The 19,206-nt window shown below is 34.3% G+C and overlaps 1 protein-coding gene across 1 annotated transcript in view; it reads right to left on the bottom strand.

Moving 5' to 3' along the window:
- Positions 1–285: 285 nt before the first annotated feature.
- The window catches only part of PRPF4B (pre-mRNA processing factor 4B), a 39,152-nt gene continuing 20,231 nt past the window's right edge, over positions 286–19,206 (bottom strand). The window contains exons 5-15 of the mRNA XM_006888725.1: positions 18,580–18,661; positions 17,006–17,216; positions 12,287–12,360; positions 10,288–10,378; positions 9,327–9,474; positions 8,458–8,595; positions 7,180–7,333; positions 5,032–5,146; positions 4,567–4,718; positions 2,807–2,893; positions 286–1,781 (exon numbers count right to left, since the gene is read on the bottom strand). Coding sequence (XP_006888787.1) covers positions 1,578–1,781; positions 2,807–2,893; positions 4,567–4,718; positions 5,032–5,146; positions 7,180–7,333; positions 8,458–8,595; positions 9,327–9,474; positions 10,288–10,378; positions 12,287–12,360; positions 17,006–17,216; positions 18,580–18,661 — 1,456 coding nt within the window. The 3' untranslated portion in view covers positions 286–1,577. The remainder of the gene's footprint in view (positions 1,782–2,806; positions 2,894–4,566; positions 4,719–5,031; positions 5,147–7,179; positions 7,334–8,457; positions 8,596–9,326; positions 9,475–10,287; positions 10,379–12,286; positions 12,361–17,005; positions 17,217–18,579; positions 18,662–19,206) is intronic.

Here is a 19,206-nt window from a genome sequence, read left to right as displayed (position 1 = left end):
CATCAAAAGGAAAAGTGAGAAAATAGCAGAAACATTAGTTAAATCCTGAGTTACACCCCATAACCTACAGGAATAATCTCACTACAATATTTGTTAAGATTTTCTTTGATGATATAATTAGGATCATAATTACTAATGATAAACTTTTTACTAGATTCCTATCTTTATCAAATAATACTTTTAGCTAATGACTTACAAGAAAAATAAAAAGATTGCCTTTAACTAGTTATGGTTTACCTGACTTACCAGCACTGAAGACAAAAACTTTAAAAATGGCTACAAATGCCTTGTTCACAAAAGACTTTATTATCTAATGATGCATCCTGAAAACATACAGAAATCTGCATGGTCCACTTTACATGCAGTAGAACAATCTTCACTTTACAGTAAGTGTCAACTGTTTTATGCAATAGACAACACTTTAAAGTCACATTCTTAAAGAAAAGCTTCATTTACAAAAGAAATAAAAGGTAAAGAAGCAATTACCGCTTTTAAAAAGCAGCTGCTTTTGTTCAAGAGTGGAAGGTTTATGCCTGTATTGAAAGACAACATGATCACAAATAATGAAAACAATGAACAAATGAAAAAAAACACTTTTACCATAAAGCAGTACACTTTCAAAATGACATACAAATAGTTAAAAATTTCATTATGTTGTCTAAGCTTTAAATATAAGGGCTTTCAGGAGGCCTCAACATTTGTAATTAATAAATGAAGACTACACATTGTTTCTGTCACTAAGAACTGTATTTAACAAAATGTATATAAAGTCTATAGCAAGTTGATTTAAAAAAAATTAAAGTTAATAAGAAACAGTACACTGAAGGCGCTCTATCCATCAAGAGCATACTCTTCAAATTTTAAATGTGATGAACAGAACAAAACTTGTAACTATGCCACAGTTGTAATGCCAAAAAAGAAAAACAAGGTATTTTCACACATGCAGGGAATTCTGCCACAACGCTCCTATCCCTCATTTGTCAATTGTTCCAATAAAATAACAACTTAAAACACCAGTGATGTTGATGGTTTAGCTTACCTTCAGTGTACTGAATGTTGTACACAACCTGCTTAAAAGAGGAGACCATCCCTGCAGGCAGGCTCAAGAAGGAACAGACCCCTTTCGGCACTGACTACACCAAGGGCATGCTGCTGTGGCCTGCACACACACACCTAGGAAAACGTGAATATAAACAGCATTTATGCTGGCCATTTTATCTGAAGACCAAATTGAAGCCAAGTCTGCTAAAAACAAATCAACCACCCAGTATTACTACTCATTTCATAACAGATGTTTTTGTCTTTATGTGAACTGCAATCATATACATTAGCACTGTAATTCTGTGCAGCCTTGGCAATTAAAACAGTTCTACAGTGAAATTTCACATAAGACACAAAACAGATTAACTAACATTTCTAAAAGAAATTATCACCCTTGGTGTTAATGCAAATATATCATGCTTCCTCAAATTTGCTGGAGAATTATTTATAAGTTTATATACATTAATAAACTGCTGTGAAATTTCTTCAGTCTTTGTATTTAATTACGCAAACCCTTAGAGCTTCTTCGTCTTAATTTAAATTTTTTCCTGGATGAAGGCATGCTGCAGGGCCTGGTTGATGCTAATTCGTTTAGCTGGGTCCAACATTAGGATCTGGTCCAACAAGTCCTTTAGCTGGTGTACTTTTTTACGTTGGTCTTCAGGAAGCCGCTGGCACCCAATCAAATCAGCCAAGAGGTCCTTAGTTGGATTAATGGTGCTCATGACAGTAACTTTCTCCTAAAAAAGATGCATATCTCTAAGACATTAAAAACATAAGTAACTCAAAATCAGACTGTCTAAAGCTAAAAATTAAGAATACATGTTTTTATAATTTATTAATTTTAAACCATTACATGGTTTCCTGTGCCTTTTATATAGTCTCCTTAAAAATACTTTGGTAAAGATACAACAAAAACATAGATCAATAAGTTCTATGATAATGCTTTATATAAAAGATCATCATTCTAAATTTAAGTTTATAAAGACTACAATGACAACAGAAATTAATTCTATGATATGAAAACAAGCAAAAACCAGTTAAAGCATTAAAAATAATTAACAATAGTCATCTGCTGTTTTAGCTGTATTTTTCTTTAGCCTGAAGAGATTTTAGTCTAGAGAGAGTCAAACTACAAGGATAATATAATGATGTGTTAGTAAGTGGTCTGACCAAGTTAGAGAGCTGCAAAAACAATGGCACAAAATAAGAAAGGCATTATTTTTCTCTTCGAATTTATAGAAAGAGGCATAAAATATGAAATTTTAGCTAGTATTTAAGAGTAAAGCCGATGTAAGATAAATGAAGATAGGAGATGAATGATGAGCTCAGGAAGGTCTGTGAGAGCAAAAGCTCTGAAACAGCATAGCATTTTACTAGAAAATTCTACAGATTGGTAGGCTTTATAAAGAACAGTGAGGAAGGAGAAAACTGCTATTGTCAAAGGAGGAATTTCTAATAAGGACAATTTAGTCTAGTGTTGAAGAAGCTAATTAAAGAATTTTTATACGACAGTAACATGAACAGGTTTGTTTCTAGAATGGTGTTATCAGCCCAGAAAGTGGTTCAAGATGATGACTCTATTATACTTGTAAAGCAATTTAAGAGAAAAAGATAATATATTGAGTTTTATTTGAAGAATTGGTCAACAGCAGAAAAGGTATTACTTGTAAAGGTTTTCTTTCTCATTTTAAAAGCATACATCTCTCCTGTTACCACTATGTATTCAATTTATGAGTAAGGATACATGACAAAACTGACTTACCCTCTCTGTTACTTTGTCAACTTCTATGTACATAAAGTTGAGATTTTGATCAAAATGTTGATCTTTGAACACACCTTTTCGAATCATCTGAGGGAAAGGGGAAAAAAACCAACTTGAGTTTTCAACTGTTATGAAACAATCTGGCTTGTAACAATTTAATATGTAAGAAGAGATCTAAGTCACTCTGGAGTGGTTTTCTTATTATCTAGAAAATATCTCAGACATCCACACTCCCAAGAGTTTATGACCATCTTTGAAACTACTAATACAAATGTAACTACTTATCATGGAACTGCTTTCTCAGGCAATGACTTAATCCAATTAGCATATCAAGGATAACTTTTGTACTTAAATAGGAATGATACAGGAAAGTGAAATCTTTTCTCCTGGCAGTTAAGAAACATAACAGCATTTTGCAAATGGTGTTTTAAGAGCTCTAACAGTGACAGGGGTACCAAAAAGCTTAACTCATTGCACTGAGTCAGAATTGATTCTGATAGCTGACCCTCCAGCATGTTTCTAGAGGCTTGTAAATTACATGGGAGGAGAACGTCTATGTGTCTATGTTCCTCCGTTTGAGCAACTGGTGGATCTGAACCATCTGCCTTTCAATTGGCAGCACAACTTTTTATCAACTAGGTCACTAGAGATCACTATGATACAAATCAGATTTCAAAAAGACAAATTCAACAGCATAGCTAATTTCAGTGTAACTTATTCTAAACAAGTCCAACATAGGAAAATTTTGAATCCAAGACTTCTGATGTACTAGGACGAATAATTTGGAAGTCTCTCGAAAATTCTGTAAATAAACAGAAAACTTAAAGAAAGAAAAAAAAAATCCAAGATTTAGATACTTATATATGCCTGAAGATCTTGGTTCATGATATACAAACCGAAACTGCTATCAAGGTGAATTTCTTAGATGTTCTAACAAATGAATTTTCTTCACACTTTCATTTCCCAAACAATCTATACCTTTAATAAGCTGCCTGCCTATTTTCTTAAAATAATCAGGCATTCATTCTGACCATCAAGCACTCATTACATTACCTAATCTGCATCTTTTTCATTTTATCTCCAAGACAATCTCTGGTATTCTTACCAATGAGGTTGTACTCTCAATAATATTATTACTTCTCAGTCATCACCAAAGGACAATTAATAGAAAAGGGGAAATAAGAATATGAAATAGTCATATATATTAACAAATGTACCCTGACCAATTTTCTTCTTACTCTAAGTCCCTAGTATTATGCTTAATTCAAGAAGGTAAAGAGCAATGAAAATTTCTTTAGTTACTGTCTTAGTTCTTGGTTAACTATCATCACTGATTTAAAGACTAGAAATGGGGAAAAAACAAAGGTATCACAGTTATTATGTGCCATCGAGTCAGAACTGACCTAGATCAAATTCCAGCGGATTTCTAAAGGCGGTTTATCACACAGGAGAACGCCCATTCTTTCCCTGCAGGTATCACAGTAGCCACTCAAATAAGCAAAACAAAAATAAAAGTATTTTAAAGTAGCCTAATCCCAAGGGAGTTATGCAGCTAACCCAAAGCTATAGTAAAGAATGATGTGCAGGCTTTTCTTATTTAATTTTCAGTTTTCAGAAAGCACACTGAAGGGTCAGCTATGAGTTGGTCTCAACAACAATGATTTTGAAGGGTTCTGTTTGTTTTCAAAGTGTCAGCAGCCCATTAGCAAATAAATTACTAGTAAGAACATAAAAAGAATGAGCTTATGCTAATGTCTTACCTTATTTGGCATTTTTCCTTTGAGATCCATGGCTAGCTTCAACATATGGTTATTGGTTTTGCCAGGAAATAAAATCTTTCCAGTATAAAGTTCATATAAGGTACACCCTACAGACCACATGTCTATACCGTAATCATAGCTTTTACCTATAACTAAAAACAAAACAATTTTAATACATGAGTACAATAATCAATCATTATTTTCACAAATAGAGGGATGATGATGCTTAGAGAAAAACTGCCATTTTAATACCTCAGTTTGATAAATAATAGCATGGTCTTTCCCACTAACTCTTACCAGAGGCAAAGGAAAAAAAAAATCCACCTTTTCTTTGTCCATCTCATCTTTGGTATAGGTTTTAATCAGGCTCATCAAAGATAAAAGGGAGAAAACAAAAGCCCCCATTTAATACATAAATCCACTGCCTATGCTTGCCCACATCAAACAACAAGCTGAGACACTTACTGATTTCAGGAGCACGATAAAATCTACTGACAAGGTATGGTGTTATATCGTTATCTGCGACATGTGATGCAGATCCAAAATCGCAAAGTTTTAAGATAGTTTTTGATTCATTAACCTGCAAAATAAATTACAAGAAAATTTAATTCAATATATATATATTTACAAAGACAGAAATTATTGGCTTTGAGAAGTTTTATGAACTCCAATACTGTGAATAAAGTCGTTTTAACATTCCTCTTCTGTTTCTTTTTACTAAGTAACTTTTCTAATTATAAAAATTTAAGAGCTATCAAATATTTTACTATGAGTTTTTAAAAAATACCAAATTCATATAATTTGATAAAATATAATTTTTTAAAATGGTGGGGGAGAAAAATATCACTGAAGCAAAGGTGCTTCTAAAAAATGCCCTGAATACCTGCATAATATCAAGCTACAATTTAAAGGAATAGAATGACATTCATTAAAATAAGACAAACTACTTTCAAGTTGTTGGATTTTATGATGGCAACAAAAATATGAGGATTCAGATTAAATTCTGCCAAAAGAACAAATAAATTCCTTCCTTTTGAAGCTGCAGAACATCCCAAATTTAGCAATCCCTTCAAATTTAAAAAAAATATTAAATCTCAAATACAAAAAAAGATTAGTTAAGAAAAGGTTAAGTATATTCAGTAAAACTGATAAAGAAGTTCTATTAGTCATTGTTTCCTTTTTCCTTTGTAAATATGTCAACATACACAGTAACAGTGACATCTGCTGAGAAAGGCTGGAGCTGCTCCCATGGCTGCTGCCACTCATGAGTCAGAGGCATGTTCAGGATTAACAAGTGAAGACAATTCACATTCCAGAGTCCCTTCCCCCCTTTAAAAGAGACACATACAAATTCCGAGTTGGGACTTGAACTTATTATTCCCACCCCAATGAAACAGATCACTTTCAGTTAACACCAGACACCTTCTACTGGATGTCATGAAACTTGGCCACACTGGGCACTACTTTATTATAGATAGCATGTGTACAATTATCTAGTAACAGAAATTATTCTTTTTACGTACCACATTAATAGCTATCCTCTTTAGTTTGAAGATTAGAAAAAAAATTACCTTAAAATGGGAAAGTACTTTAAGCTGCATTCAGCTATTTAAAAGTAGGGTACAGTTTCATACTCGGGGGGGTGGGGGAAAGCATGTTAAAATTAGAATTTCTTCGGCCTGATTAAAATGCCTCGAGTTCTTAAAAATATCATGCACATTCACATGCACTTTTGGTTGTTTTGTTAACTTCTATTCCCTCCAAGTAGTATTCCTATCAAAGGGATGGCTGAAATAATGAGCTAAATGCTTTGAATATCCATTAACAGACATCAATTTTATGTTGTCTCTTAGGTCTATTTTTCTCTTCCTGAGGAAGAAGGGAAAACATACAGTTCCATGTGGTAACATGTAGTACTTAAACATTAACTGAAGAAAAGGAGAAGTTTAAAAAGAAAAGCCTCTCCAGTGAACCTTGTGAGACCCAGAATTTGAAGGGCTCACTTTGCTTTTCTGGTTCTCCTAAGTTTCCTCCCTTAGCAGGGTGCAGCCTATAACTTTTTCCAGTGTTCTCTATAAAGGGGAAATGGAGTTTTTATTTTCTGAGAAGCCTGGCTTTTAGAAGTTTATGACCCTTGCATAATTATTTATCTTTTATATATTTGGTACATTTTACAATTAAAATTAAAAAGTAGAATAAAATCAACTATGAAGTTGGTGAGTCAGTGATGTTAATTATTTATAATGTTCTACATAATTACTGATTTCTTCTACTCTCAACTTGTATCTTTATTTTGCACTAACTCAAACAGCTCAAGTTAAAACATTCATGGAGTTTTTAAGAAAACCACTACCACTACTACCACCACCCCAAGCAAAATTATATAAAATTGGGATAAGAGTATATTTTCTCATTCTGCATACTTTTCCATAATATGTCACGCTTGAATTTCCAAAAAAGGTAAAAACTGGTATAGACACTCAATACTGAACAATCAATATGCCATACTGTGCTTCTAAAGATGTCATTCCTAGAGGACCACTTCTGAGTAAAACTCATACTGCTGAAAAGAAGAGGTATAGGTATATATAATACTCCAGGTGCTTAACTTACCAAGATATTGTCTGGCTTTATATCTGCATGTAGGATATTGCATCTTTTAAGGAGTTTCAATGCCAAGAACAACTGCTGACTATAGGATCTTACAGCCTTAATATGAAGACCAACATCCTTACCATATTTTTTTAATACTTCTCGCAAATTCATACTTTTAAGAGAGGGGAAAAAATAAATTAGAGGTTAGAATGCAATAAGGAAATAAAGTAACAACATTTTCATGCTTAATGTTGAAATACGTTTAAGAATAAAAATACAAAAAAAAAAAGAATAAAAATACACAGTTCAAGAACTCTTACAGTTTGATTAACTGAAATCAACGTATATGAAATTCTATGTACATTTCAAAATAAAATTTTCCAAGACAAAACTGTCATAATTAATAGAAGGTATATATACAGTATAACTCATACTCTTTTAGAATGGGTTTGCATGTGAAAACACACCAGGGAAAGCAATAACAGTAAAGATCAAAGTCCTATTTCTGTCTGCATGATTTTCTTCATATCCTTATTTAACCTACGCTTTTCTGTTTGCCTTTATAGATCCTGACACACAGTATGCAGTCAATTATGTCATACATAAATGAATGCCAAGTTCTAACGAAAAGTTAAAAACAAAAATTAGTATTGGTTGGGTGGTATGTGGTGTCAAGTTAGAAATCGATTCATAGTTGACCCTCCAGTGGGTTTTCAGAGGCAGTTAATTGTATGGGAGGAGACTGCCCGTCCTTCTCTCACAGAGCAGCTGATGGATTCAAACTGCATGCCTTAGGGATTACGGTACAGTTTCTTACCACTAGGTCACCAGAGATTAAAAAAAGCATTCGGTTCTACCTAGACAGCATGTAACAACAGAGTATGAACTATCCAGAAAACCTATCATGGCATTTTTCCAAAACAAGGCTGGCATGGACTGTCAAGAGGAGCTATGTCTAAGACATAGTGAAACCAAGCTGCTCCTTGGAGACAAAGATTTTGAGGCTCCATCTCACATACTTTGGGCATGTTACCAGGACAGACTAGTCTTTATAGCACATCCTATTAATATGCTTAAAAGAATGGAGAGACAATGCAGGAGAGGAATACCCCAGGTGAGATGGACTTACAGAGTAACCGGGGTAAAGAGGGTAGGTCTTACAGACAGTGGGAATGGCTCAGGATAGAGCAGGATTCAGGACTATTGTGCTTAGGGTCACAAGTCATAGTTGACTTGATGGCATGTAATGACGAGGGATGATACAACAAAAATTTTAGTTTAAAATTGACACTGTACCTGAGAGGTTCAAATACGAGACAGAGATGCTGTTTGTGATAGAAGTGTCTAAAGAGTCGCAAACAATGAAATTTGTCATCAGGATCAGCATCATTAAGTTTTTTCAAGAATTCAAGTTCTTTTAAACCAGTTTTTTGCCTGAAATAAAACAGGAAAATTGGGTCAAAACTTATGTACACTGTGCTTTACACATGTTCCTTCATACAATAATTTATGTACACTAAGTTTTGCAAAATCAATCACTATTAATGTATACCTACCATTTCCCTATCTTTTCAGATAATCATAGGGTGGTACCATGTGATGGGTGGAGGGGTGGGTAAAGGAAATTCCAGAGGTCCAGTGTGAAAAACAATGTATACCAACTTTGTAAGCAAGCCAGTATAAAATGAAAATTTTATTTTTTAAAAAAAGTATCTTTGAAAGAATCTCAAACAGTTATGTGTACTGCAATGAATTATCTGGAACAGGACATGATGATAGAATAAGGGGAAGGGAAGTGAGGAAAAAAAGAAAAAAGAAAATAAGGGAAGGCTTATCCACAGATTCAAACAATTGAGGAAAGCTAACAGGGACAGAAGAAGGAGGAAAGATAAGCCAATGAACAGGTAGGATGAAGGGCAAGGGAGAGTACAGTGAGGTTTCTATAGTACACTGTAAATAATGACATTATAAAATGATAATGTATTGTTATAAAATGAAATAGGTGACAGTATGAAAATTAAAAAAATAGTTGCTTCAGTCAATTTGGACAATGTTTTGTACAAACTGTGCTACATTTTTTAAAATGGCACATTTAAATAAAAGCATGTTCATTTGTGAAAATCTGTGTGACTAAAAATTCACTTGCATTTGCTCTATAAACATACATGAGCTCGTTATTTCGGATGATTTTTACAGCCACCTCCTGGTTGGCTCTGGCGTTATCTCTGGCTCGTACAACATTACTGAATACTCCTTGACCGGTGTAGCCATAAACATTGTAACGTTTATCGAGGACTTCACCTATGTTCACACCTGAAAAGTAAATGGAAAAACTGGAATGTTCACCGTAATACAAACAAATCACTAAATAAAACTATTAGACAGTAAAAAATTAGAATGTAGGAAACAGTGCAATCATTTAAAAATTGTGTCAAATACGTATTATGTGCTCAGAGATTCAAAACAGATCTAATTTGGTTATAAACTGCACATTCAACTGCCCTGGTGGCACAGTGGCTAAGCATGAATGAAAAGTTGGTAGTTTGGACCAACCAGTCACTCAGCAGGAAAAAAGGTATGTAAAGATTGTAGCTGTGGAAAGCCTCTGGGGCCCTTCTATAGGATCAATGTTAGTTGGAACCAAATAGACAGTAACAGGCTGGGTTTAATCAATTGATGATCTTAACACTGAGAAGGGAAGAAATGTGTTCACTGAAGTGTTTTCAACTGTAGTCCTGCATGACTAGCATCCCAAGTCCTTGCTGTTTTTCATGGTTTCAGATTACTTTTTCCCAGTCAGTGGCTTCCCTTTTTACCCTACATGGTTTCAGATTAAGATGAGCAAGTTGCATACTTCTTCATTCTGGAGGATTACTTTATGGCTGAAATTAACTTTGAACAGATTTAAATTGTACATCAAGTCTTTAATTCGTTTTAATTTGTAATGCTTCTGGGCTGCTTCCTAGAATACAAATGAGTTCATGTGGCTGCAAGAATGTACCACATGTTTTAAATGATGGCACTGTGGTATGGGTTTGCAAGAGTTCAACAATGGGGGACTGCATCAAGCAAAAGCATTTGTAAGAGTTTATAATGAACTGTAATTATAAAAAAATTTCTACATACGGTAATAGCCTTCTGCATCAGTCCAGTTGTCCCTGAGGTTAGGATTCTCTTTGAAATCTTTGCCAATGCCAGCAGCCCGAAGACGAGCACTCTGAAATTAAGACAGTATGTTAATAATGGTATTGAATCAGACAAGCGCTTAAGAAAAAAAGAAAAGAAACTGTATTTTAATAAAATCATCTTAACATTAAATAAGCTATTACTACGTAAGCACTCTGGTAGCATAGTCCATAGTTGTGTTGTTAACCAAAAGTCTCCATTAGTTTGACTCCGTCAGCAACTCCATAGGAAAAACGAGCAATCTACTCACGTTAAGAGTTACAGCCTTGGAAACCTAATGAAGGGCCTCTATGAGTCAGCAATGATTCAACAATACCAAGCCCAATTTGCTTTTTGTGATACTACTAAGTAAATGCAACATCATTAATACATGATTATGAAAGCACAACAATATGCAGGAAAATAAAAAATGAGACTTTAGGAATAGACTTAAGGCAGTATCACTACTACTCTCAAGGGAACACCGAAGGCTGAATGGTTGGGAGGCACCATGAACCCAAAGGCAGGTAGTTTAAATCTATCAATTGCTTTCAAAGAGAAAGATGGTAAATTTCCTTCCACTCAGATTTACAACACACAACTACTATTCTCTATCCCATAAAGTCAGAGTCCACTCAGAGTTGACCTTTCCGCAGGCTATAAACTACACAGTTAGAGAGACATGGTGTTTGGATTAGTGGCATAACTCCCTATGGACTATGTCATCAGTTCTCTAATTAAGATAGTATAAATGAAGAGAAAATCTCAAAATAAGAAAAAGTAATTTCTTTTCTATAGTAATGCAATCTTGTGGCAGAGGAGAACATGGAATTATCAACGCTGTAAAAGCTTTACATCAGCAAACTGCCTCATCATTCCTCTGTGGTGTGTCTGATGCACCTGAACTATCAACCTTTTGGTTAGCAGCCAAACGTTCTCCCCATTGAGACCCGGAGCTCCTTGTTAACAACAATCGGTAGAAAACTAGGCTTTAACTCTCTAACCCATCAATTTCTACCACTAGTCTATCAATAGGAGGTGTCATTCATTCTTTCCCCAATACGTACAAAGTATTACCTGCATCAGTCAAGATATAGGAATATTAAAAATACTGAATAAATAGTAATGTTGAAGAATCTTCATTACACATCGACTTCCAATAAGATTCTTCAATGTCACACAGGCACATTACAGGTGCTGGTACATAACTGGGTAACTATTTCATCCCTTCTTACCCCAACTATTTTTTGGTGTTTGTGTGCAACACACAAATAGGTGTTAAATAATTTATCTCTTCAATTTTAAAGTCTAATTTTTATGGAATTATAAATACATAATAAAAATGGCCTACACATTTGAAGTTTAACCCTTTTCGAGAAAAATACTACTGATTAATAGGTTATTGATCAAAAGTTCTAATTCTACTCCTTATGTAGTTCTCCAACTTTTCAAAAAAATTCTAATACATTCTAGTATGTCTTGAATACAGAATACATCTAGAATACAGAATATGTCTACAAATACAGAAGCCAGAACTAGATCTCATTCTTACTAAAGCCTGAAAAATATTTATATGATCTTATCTCATGTAACTACTATTACAGCTGCTGCTACTACGATTCTATCACACACAATAGTATGTGAACATGAGAAAGACTTTTAAAAAGAACAAACCACCCTTTAAGTCATTCCATGTGTAACTTATGGCATTATCAAATTGTTCTGTTAAACTCAAAGAGGCTTTTAAAATACTTTAAAAAGTTTACCAAATTTCAATCTTAAAAGTTAGTTGACAAAAGACTACCCAAGGTAACTTTCTCCCAAACTGTCCAACCACTAACATGTATTACATTTACTTTATCTTTCTCTCAAGATACATGTTCATCCATATGTCTGTGACATACACGTTTCCCTTTAATTGTATACTATAAATAGTTTTTACAACTCTAAAATTACCTACATCAAAGTATGCTGCAAACATGTCATCAGATTCTGTAAACATATCAGGTGCCAGCAGCTTCTTCTGAGATGAGCCTTGAAAGGAATTAGAATTTGAAAAATCAACAGATACAAATGAAACCAAAACCAAGAATCACTAACAGCTATTTAAGATTTTTTTTTCTCTCATGAGTACAAAAAGTAACATTTAATTTAGTGAAACAATTAAGATAAAAATTACTTTTTACTTGAAGGCCAACATTAGAAAACCTAAAGCTCTAACAGTAATACTCCGTTCATTAAATTAATATGCTAGTAGGAAAATAATTAAAATTAAATGGTTGTAAAAATGCTGCAAACTTTTCCTCCTGAGTATGGACAGTACTACTCTTTCTGCAGAGGCAGATACAAATACCAAAAAGAAACCTACACAAAATATATCACAAACTTTATAAAATGGTAAAAGATAACTCATTTTAAAACTCTGACATGTGAACCACCTAAATGTCTTAATTTTTAAAAGAAATTCTAAACTCAAAAGCAAACAGAAATAAACCAACCTACTAAACACAGAAGTATTACAAATGACTTTAAAACAGAAGTGTAACACTATACTAAGGGCAAAAGGAATTGAAATCTCAAATTACATACCATACACATAATATCGTTAATAATACCAGTGTGCATATATCTATAAAAGTTTCAAATAAAAACAGATCAGTAATTATATGATAATGATTTGCCATCCAGTCATGGATTGATCCACTCAAAGCAATCCCATGTATGCAAAGTAAACAGATCCAGAGGGTTTTTCAAGGCTGAGCCCACTGGGAAGCCAATCACTAGATCTACCTTTCTGAAGTGACCTCTGGGTGAGTCTGAACTCCTAAACTTTGGGTTATTCAAGTACTTATCCTATTTTTTGCAAATAATGACACACAATGCATGCATATTTTACAAAAGTATGTTAAATGCATCATCCAAGGACTTCAAAAGGAGAGAGATAGATAATTTTCATTTTAGGGCAAGATACACAAAGCATGAACAATCTTTCATTTCTGTGACCTGCTATCCCACTGTATGAGAACAGAACTGTTACACTTAGCACCTTGCTTTTGTGGAACACAATCAAATACATACACTGATACATTTCATGGCAGTTTCTTCTCTATATCCTCAGAGTTCAGCGTTAAGAACATTAAGTTTAAAATATTTATAAATTCTTATTTACTAACACTGTGTTAAAAAAAATGCTGACCTTCTCTGAAAAAAAAAATCACTAAAAGTGTTGGGCTGTCTAAAGAATGTAAGAAACCAATCATCCCAACAATGGATGACAAACCAACAAATTGAGTTTCCAGGAGAAAAATGTCAGCCATGGTTTCAAACACATCAACTACACAGTACTACTGCTGTAGAGATACCATCAAGTCAGAACCAGGTCACAGCTGACCCTCCAGCAGGTTCTCAAAGCAGTAAATCAAATGAGGGTAAGACTGCTGGTCTTTCTCCCTCGGAACAAATGGTGGGTTAGAACTATGTGCCTTGTGTTGGCAGGACAACTCCTAAACAATAAAAATCCCAACAACGACAACAACCAAAACTTCATGGCCAACACTGGAAATTGCTAGAGCATCAGTTCTAGTCAATTCTAAACATTATTCAATAAAAAGAAGCCAGTCACATTTATAGAAACTACATTTTCAGGCAACCAAAAAGGTAGAAATGTCTTTTATAGGTTTATGTGAATAATTCAGAGAGGTTCCCAGAGTAAAAAAGAAGTCTCATTTTAAGAACTTTAAAGATCTCCCTAATAAAAATGGTCAAAATAAATGATTATCAGTGGCTGTGCAAGGGGAAGAGTTGGAGGGATACTGTATATTGGAAAGCTGTGTTTTATTTTAATAATGCCCACACAACAAGACAACTATACACACTGGCAAGCAGAATGACCACATCTGTAAGAAATGGAAACGCTCATAATTAGCAGTGAAAACCAGACCAGGTGCTGACTGTGGTAAATATCATCAACATGCAAGTTCAAATCAAGGCTTAAGAAAATGAAAACACAAGAATCAAAACATAATTCTGAGTCTAACCAATCTGAATGTAAAAATCATCTTTAGAAAAGGTCTGAAGCCTAGAAAACCAAAGACTGAAGACTAGATGAACTGCACTGTGTGATAATGTCAAGGATATTATCTATGAAGAGAATAAAAGGTCATTACAAAGACAAGAGGAAAATAAAACCAAAATGGCTATCAGAAGAGACTCTGAAAACAACATTAGAGCATCAAGAAGCCAAAGGTTAGACATGCTAAAGTTAAAGAGATTTCAAAGAGTAGCTCAAAAAGAAAGAAAAGTATTCTAACAGAATGTACGAGCTGGAATTGTAAAATAAAAAAGAACTCCTTGTTATGAAGTCGGTATGTTACCTGTCTGACATTGGCATTGATGGGGGGGCGGGGGGGATTTCTCAAGGTGAAAGAATTAAAAAGAAATTTAAGCCTCAAGTTGCAGTAGAGATGTTATGGGAAAAATTCTGAATGATCCAGGAAACATCAAAAGAAGATGGAGAGAATACATAGAATCACTGTACCAAAAAGAAGTGGTCGACATGGAATATTTCAATTATGATCAGAAGCCAATGTAAGAAAGGAAGAAGGTCAAGCTGCACTAAAGTCACTGGTAAAGAATAAAGCCCCAGGAATCAATGAGATACCAAAAACACATGTTTCAACAGACATACAGCCTGGACATGCTCACAGTTTGCCTTGGAGATTTAATTTTGTTCTCCAATTTTTGTTGGAAATATTTGCTGAAAAGGTGATTCAATGAATGTGGAAACTGTCTATATCATTCATGTAACATGCAAACAAAAAATACTAATGAAGATCACTCAAAAACAGCTTGAGCAATACCCAAGTAGGATTCAGAAGAGGCTATGGCACCAAGGATGTCCTTGCTGATGTCAGATCGATCATGGCTAAAAGTATAAAGAATACAAGAATATATATATATATATTTGTTCTGTATTAGCTATAAAGAGTTATCTGAGTGCATGGATTGCAAAAAATTATGCCTAACATTGAGAAGAGTGGGAATTCCAACATACTTTAATTGTGCTCATAAAACTCATACCTAAACCTAGGCTATTGTATGATAAGAGCAAGAGAATGCTTGAAAGGTTTAAAATTAAGAAAGGTGTGCATCAGGGCTATATACTCTCTCCTTAACTATTCAATCCGCATGCTGAGCAAATAAGAAAAAACTTAGGATAGGAAGAAGACGCAACGAGTGTTTTATGCAGATGACACAAATTTTTTGTTGAAAAGTGAGGACTTTTGAAATATTTGCTGCCAACGATCAAAGACTACAGCTTTTAATATGGATCATATGTTAAAATCAAGAAACAAAAATTCTCACCACTGGAATGAGAGGCAACATCATGAGAGATGGAGAAAAGAATGAAACGGTCAAGAACTTCATCTTACTTGGATCCACAATCAACACTCCTGCTACCAGCTGTCAGATCAGGAGATGTACTACACTGAGAAAGTCTGCAATTAGGGACCTCTCCAAATTATTGAGGAGCAATGATGTCAATTTGAAGACTAAGGTGTGCCTGCTTCAGGCCATGGTCTTGTCCATCACTAGCTATACATTTGAAAGCTGGACAATGAGTAAGGATAACAAAAGAATTACTGACGCTTTCGAGGTGTAGTGGTGCTGGAGAAGAATGTTGTTATGTCCAACTGACTTCAAAAAGACAAACACTTATATGTCTTAAAGAAGGTGCAGCCAGAGTGCTCCTTGATGGCAAAGATGATAAAGCTTCATCTCTCATACTTTAGACATATTAGTAGGAGAGACTATTCTTTGGAAAAGGACATATTGCTTAGAAACATGGAAGGTCAGTGAAAGGAAGATCCTCAACCAGATGGACTAACAAAGCTCTGCTGGCTTAATAATAAGCAGTTGTGCTACCAAAAAGTATACAGTTCTCTGCTGGAGAAAGATGGGAAATCTGCGCAATTTACTGCTTCTGAAAACCCACTGGAAGGTTATTTCTGACTCACATGTGCACAGCATTAGCAAAAGCATGCATCTGTGCTACCTATTATGAAACAAATAACGCAGTATCACCTATACAATGGTCTTGCCAAAAAATTAAACCTTTATCTACTGAAACCACTGAAGTTTGCAAAAAAATGCTGGAGAGGAAATTATTCAAAATTGGGGAGAGCAATTGCAAGCCAGCCTCATATTCTCCAAGTAAATGAAGGTAGTGAAATGATTAAAAACTAAAATTGAACTATATACATGTCCCTATTATATACCTCAAAAATGCAATGTGTGCATCCTGTTTCATTATCTGATTCAAACATACCAACAGAAATAGGTTTTAGACAACATTTAAAATGATCAATTTTGTTAAGTATGATAAGGAAGCTCAAGTGTTTATGGGCATACTGAAATCACAGTTGAGATTTACTTTATTTTAAATTTGAGCAAAATACAGAATGGTATGGCTACCATGACAGTTCAGTATACTATCAGGTATCCATCAACTAATGAAATATCTTGATAAGCACATTCATTAGGTATATTTAATAAAATGTTATTGTAATATTTACCAGAGTATTGTTTTCATCTTTCCCCAACCCCAAATAAGGTCAGTCATTATACAGCTAAAAATTCTGTTAAAAACATGCTAATAATATTAAAACAAAAACCTTACCATTATTTTGTTCAACTGTCATGAGATTATGCTTGGCTTTTACTGAGGCTTCAAATGTATCAACATTCTCTCGTTCATACTCTTTGACATCAGCAGCTACACGTTCCAAGATATCATCTGGAGAAGGTGATCGTGTACGAGTACTGCTCTGAGGACTACTCGGTTCAGATGGCACAGACAAATTGCTATCTTCAGCAAGATATTTATATTTCTGTAATAATAACATAGTATTATTTTAATGAAATCTCATGCTGTTTATTAGTTTGCATATGGAAATAATGAAAGTACACAAGTGTCTAATAATATAAAAAATGTTAAGTTAGTGGTATTACTACCTTGAGTTGAATCAGACCCACAGTCCCTCACAGAATCCACAAAGCTCTGATTAAGTTTTTCTTTTGTTTGGTGCACGAAAGTCCTCAGGTGGCAAAAACTGACTAGATGTGAGGGGTTATTTTCAGTGTTACGAAGCTCTAAGGGTATATCTTACTGAGAAACACTCATGTGCTTAACTATGGGGCGCTGCTCTAATCTCACTAATGGAGTTAAATAATATACATACATGCACTATATTACTTCTCTGCAGCACAAAAAAATTCTGAGATCTGAAGAACATATGGCCCCAAGGGTTAGAGATATGGGATTGTGGACCTAGACAAGAAAAGAAGATTCAACCAAGTCTTCAGGGAAATCAGTTAATCACAATTTCATCAGTGTCCAAAAAATAAAAAAAAAACAACAAAGATTCCCCTGAGAATTTCCAATGGGCTCTTGTAAAGATATAAACAGCAAGTCTTCTCATCAATATCTTTTGTTCACTATGAAATTACTGACATCTGATTCTCTGGTTTATTACATGCATTATGTGAGCTGTCATGGCTATTTCTTTTTGTATGTGTATCCATATTGTAACCAAACAGATTTTCATCATTTTGATAATTCTTTTAACTCCATCACTTGCCTTCCTATTCAAAGAAAAAAGTCCTGATGAGATTCCCTTTACAAGAACTGCCCACAAATGAGCCATGGCTTTATCACAGGATGGCTAGCAAAGAGTTGATGACTTTGTAAAAGCTGCAACTTTTAATTAAGTGACTGTGAGGATTTTCCATAACATTCTTCTCCACCCAACTGTGCTATTTATTTAGCTCTAACTCAATACTAAAATTGAGATAGTCTATTTAAGTAGATGTACTTGCTATTATAAAATAAATTTGCCATTATTTTCTCAGATGCTAAAGTAGGTTCACAGTCTAACACAGCAACATGAATGAATTTGTTTTGGCTAACTTAATTTCCTTCAATGTTTTTATTATATTCACTTATGAAGAGTCTACTTGTCTACTAACTATGAAAAACGCTACAAACTTAAGACTTATAAAAAACTTTTTATCAGAACTGTAACTTTCAGCTTTAAAAACTGAAGAAAAAATCTCACAAAGAATTTTTTTTTAACCTATTCAACTTCAAAAGTAACAGTAGGTTACTTTTCTGTTAAGTGAATGCATGATCCCTTTACTAGAATAGTGATTATTTTATAAAGAAAGTGATGAAAATTTAACAAAATCACATACTTGAACAATTGCCTGTCTTTGTATTCTTCTCTGTTCTATAAGGGCTTCTTCATCTTCTTCCTCTACATCAAAGTCTTCAAGGCTTTAAAAAAAATTGCTTTTTAATTAAATATGTAACTTTTAGTGTTTGAAATACATGATTCCCATCATATCCCTTAAGCTTCTGTTTGATCCCATATAGACAGATCTTAGGAGACGCATAATACTCAGGGCAAATAATCTTGTTGTTAGGTGCCGTTAAGTATGATTCACAGTGACCCTATGAACAAAACACCTGAAAACCCTGTTCTATCCTGTCCCATCCTCACAATTCCTGACGCACAAGAACCCACTGCAAAGGACATTGTGTCAATCCACACCAGATGCTTGAAGGGAGATGGGCAATCTCCTTCTGTGCATTTACTGCCTTTGAAAACCCACTATAAGATGGTCAGTTCTGACTCAATGGTATACAAAGTTAAGCTAAACTGTTTGATTTTAAGAAGGCTTAAGTGGAGATTTACAGTTTATTAAAATTTATCTTCTCACTCCCTGATTTAAAATCCTACTACACTGCCGTGGTAGTCAAGACAGCATGATGCTGGTACAATGACAGACACATAGATCAATGGAATAGAATTGAGAACC

The sequence above is a fragment of the Elephantulus edwardii genome, unplaced genomic scaffold (assembly GCF_000299155.1).
Source record: "Elephantulus edwardii isolate Elephantulus edwardi_28Jun2011 unplaced genomic scaffold, EleEdw1.0 scaffold00071, whole genome shotgun sequence".
Classification (NCBI taxonomy): domain Eukaryota; kingdom Metazoa; phylum Chordata; class Mammalia; order Macroscelidea; family Macroscelididae; genus Elephantulus; species Elephantulus edwardii.
This window is presented reverse-complemented; position numbering and strand designations above follow the sequence as displayed.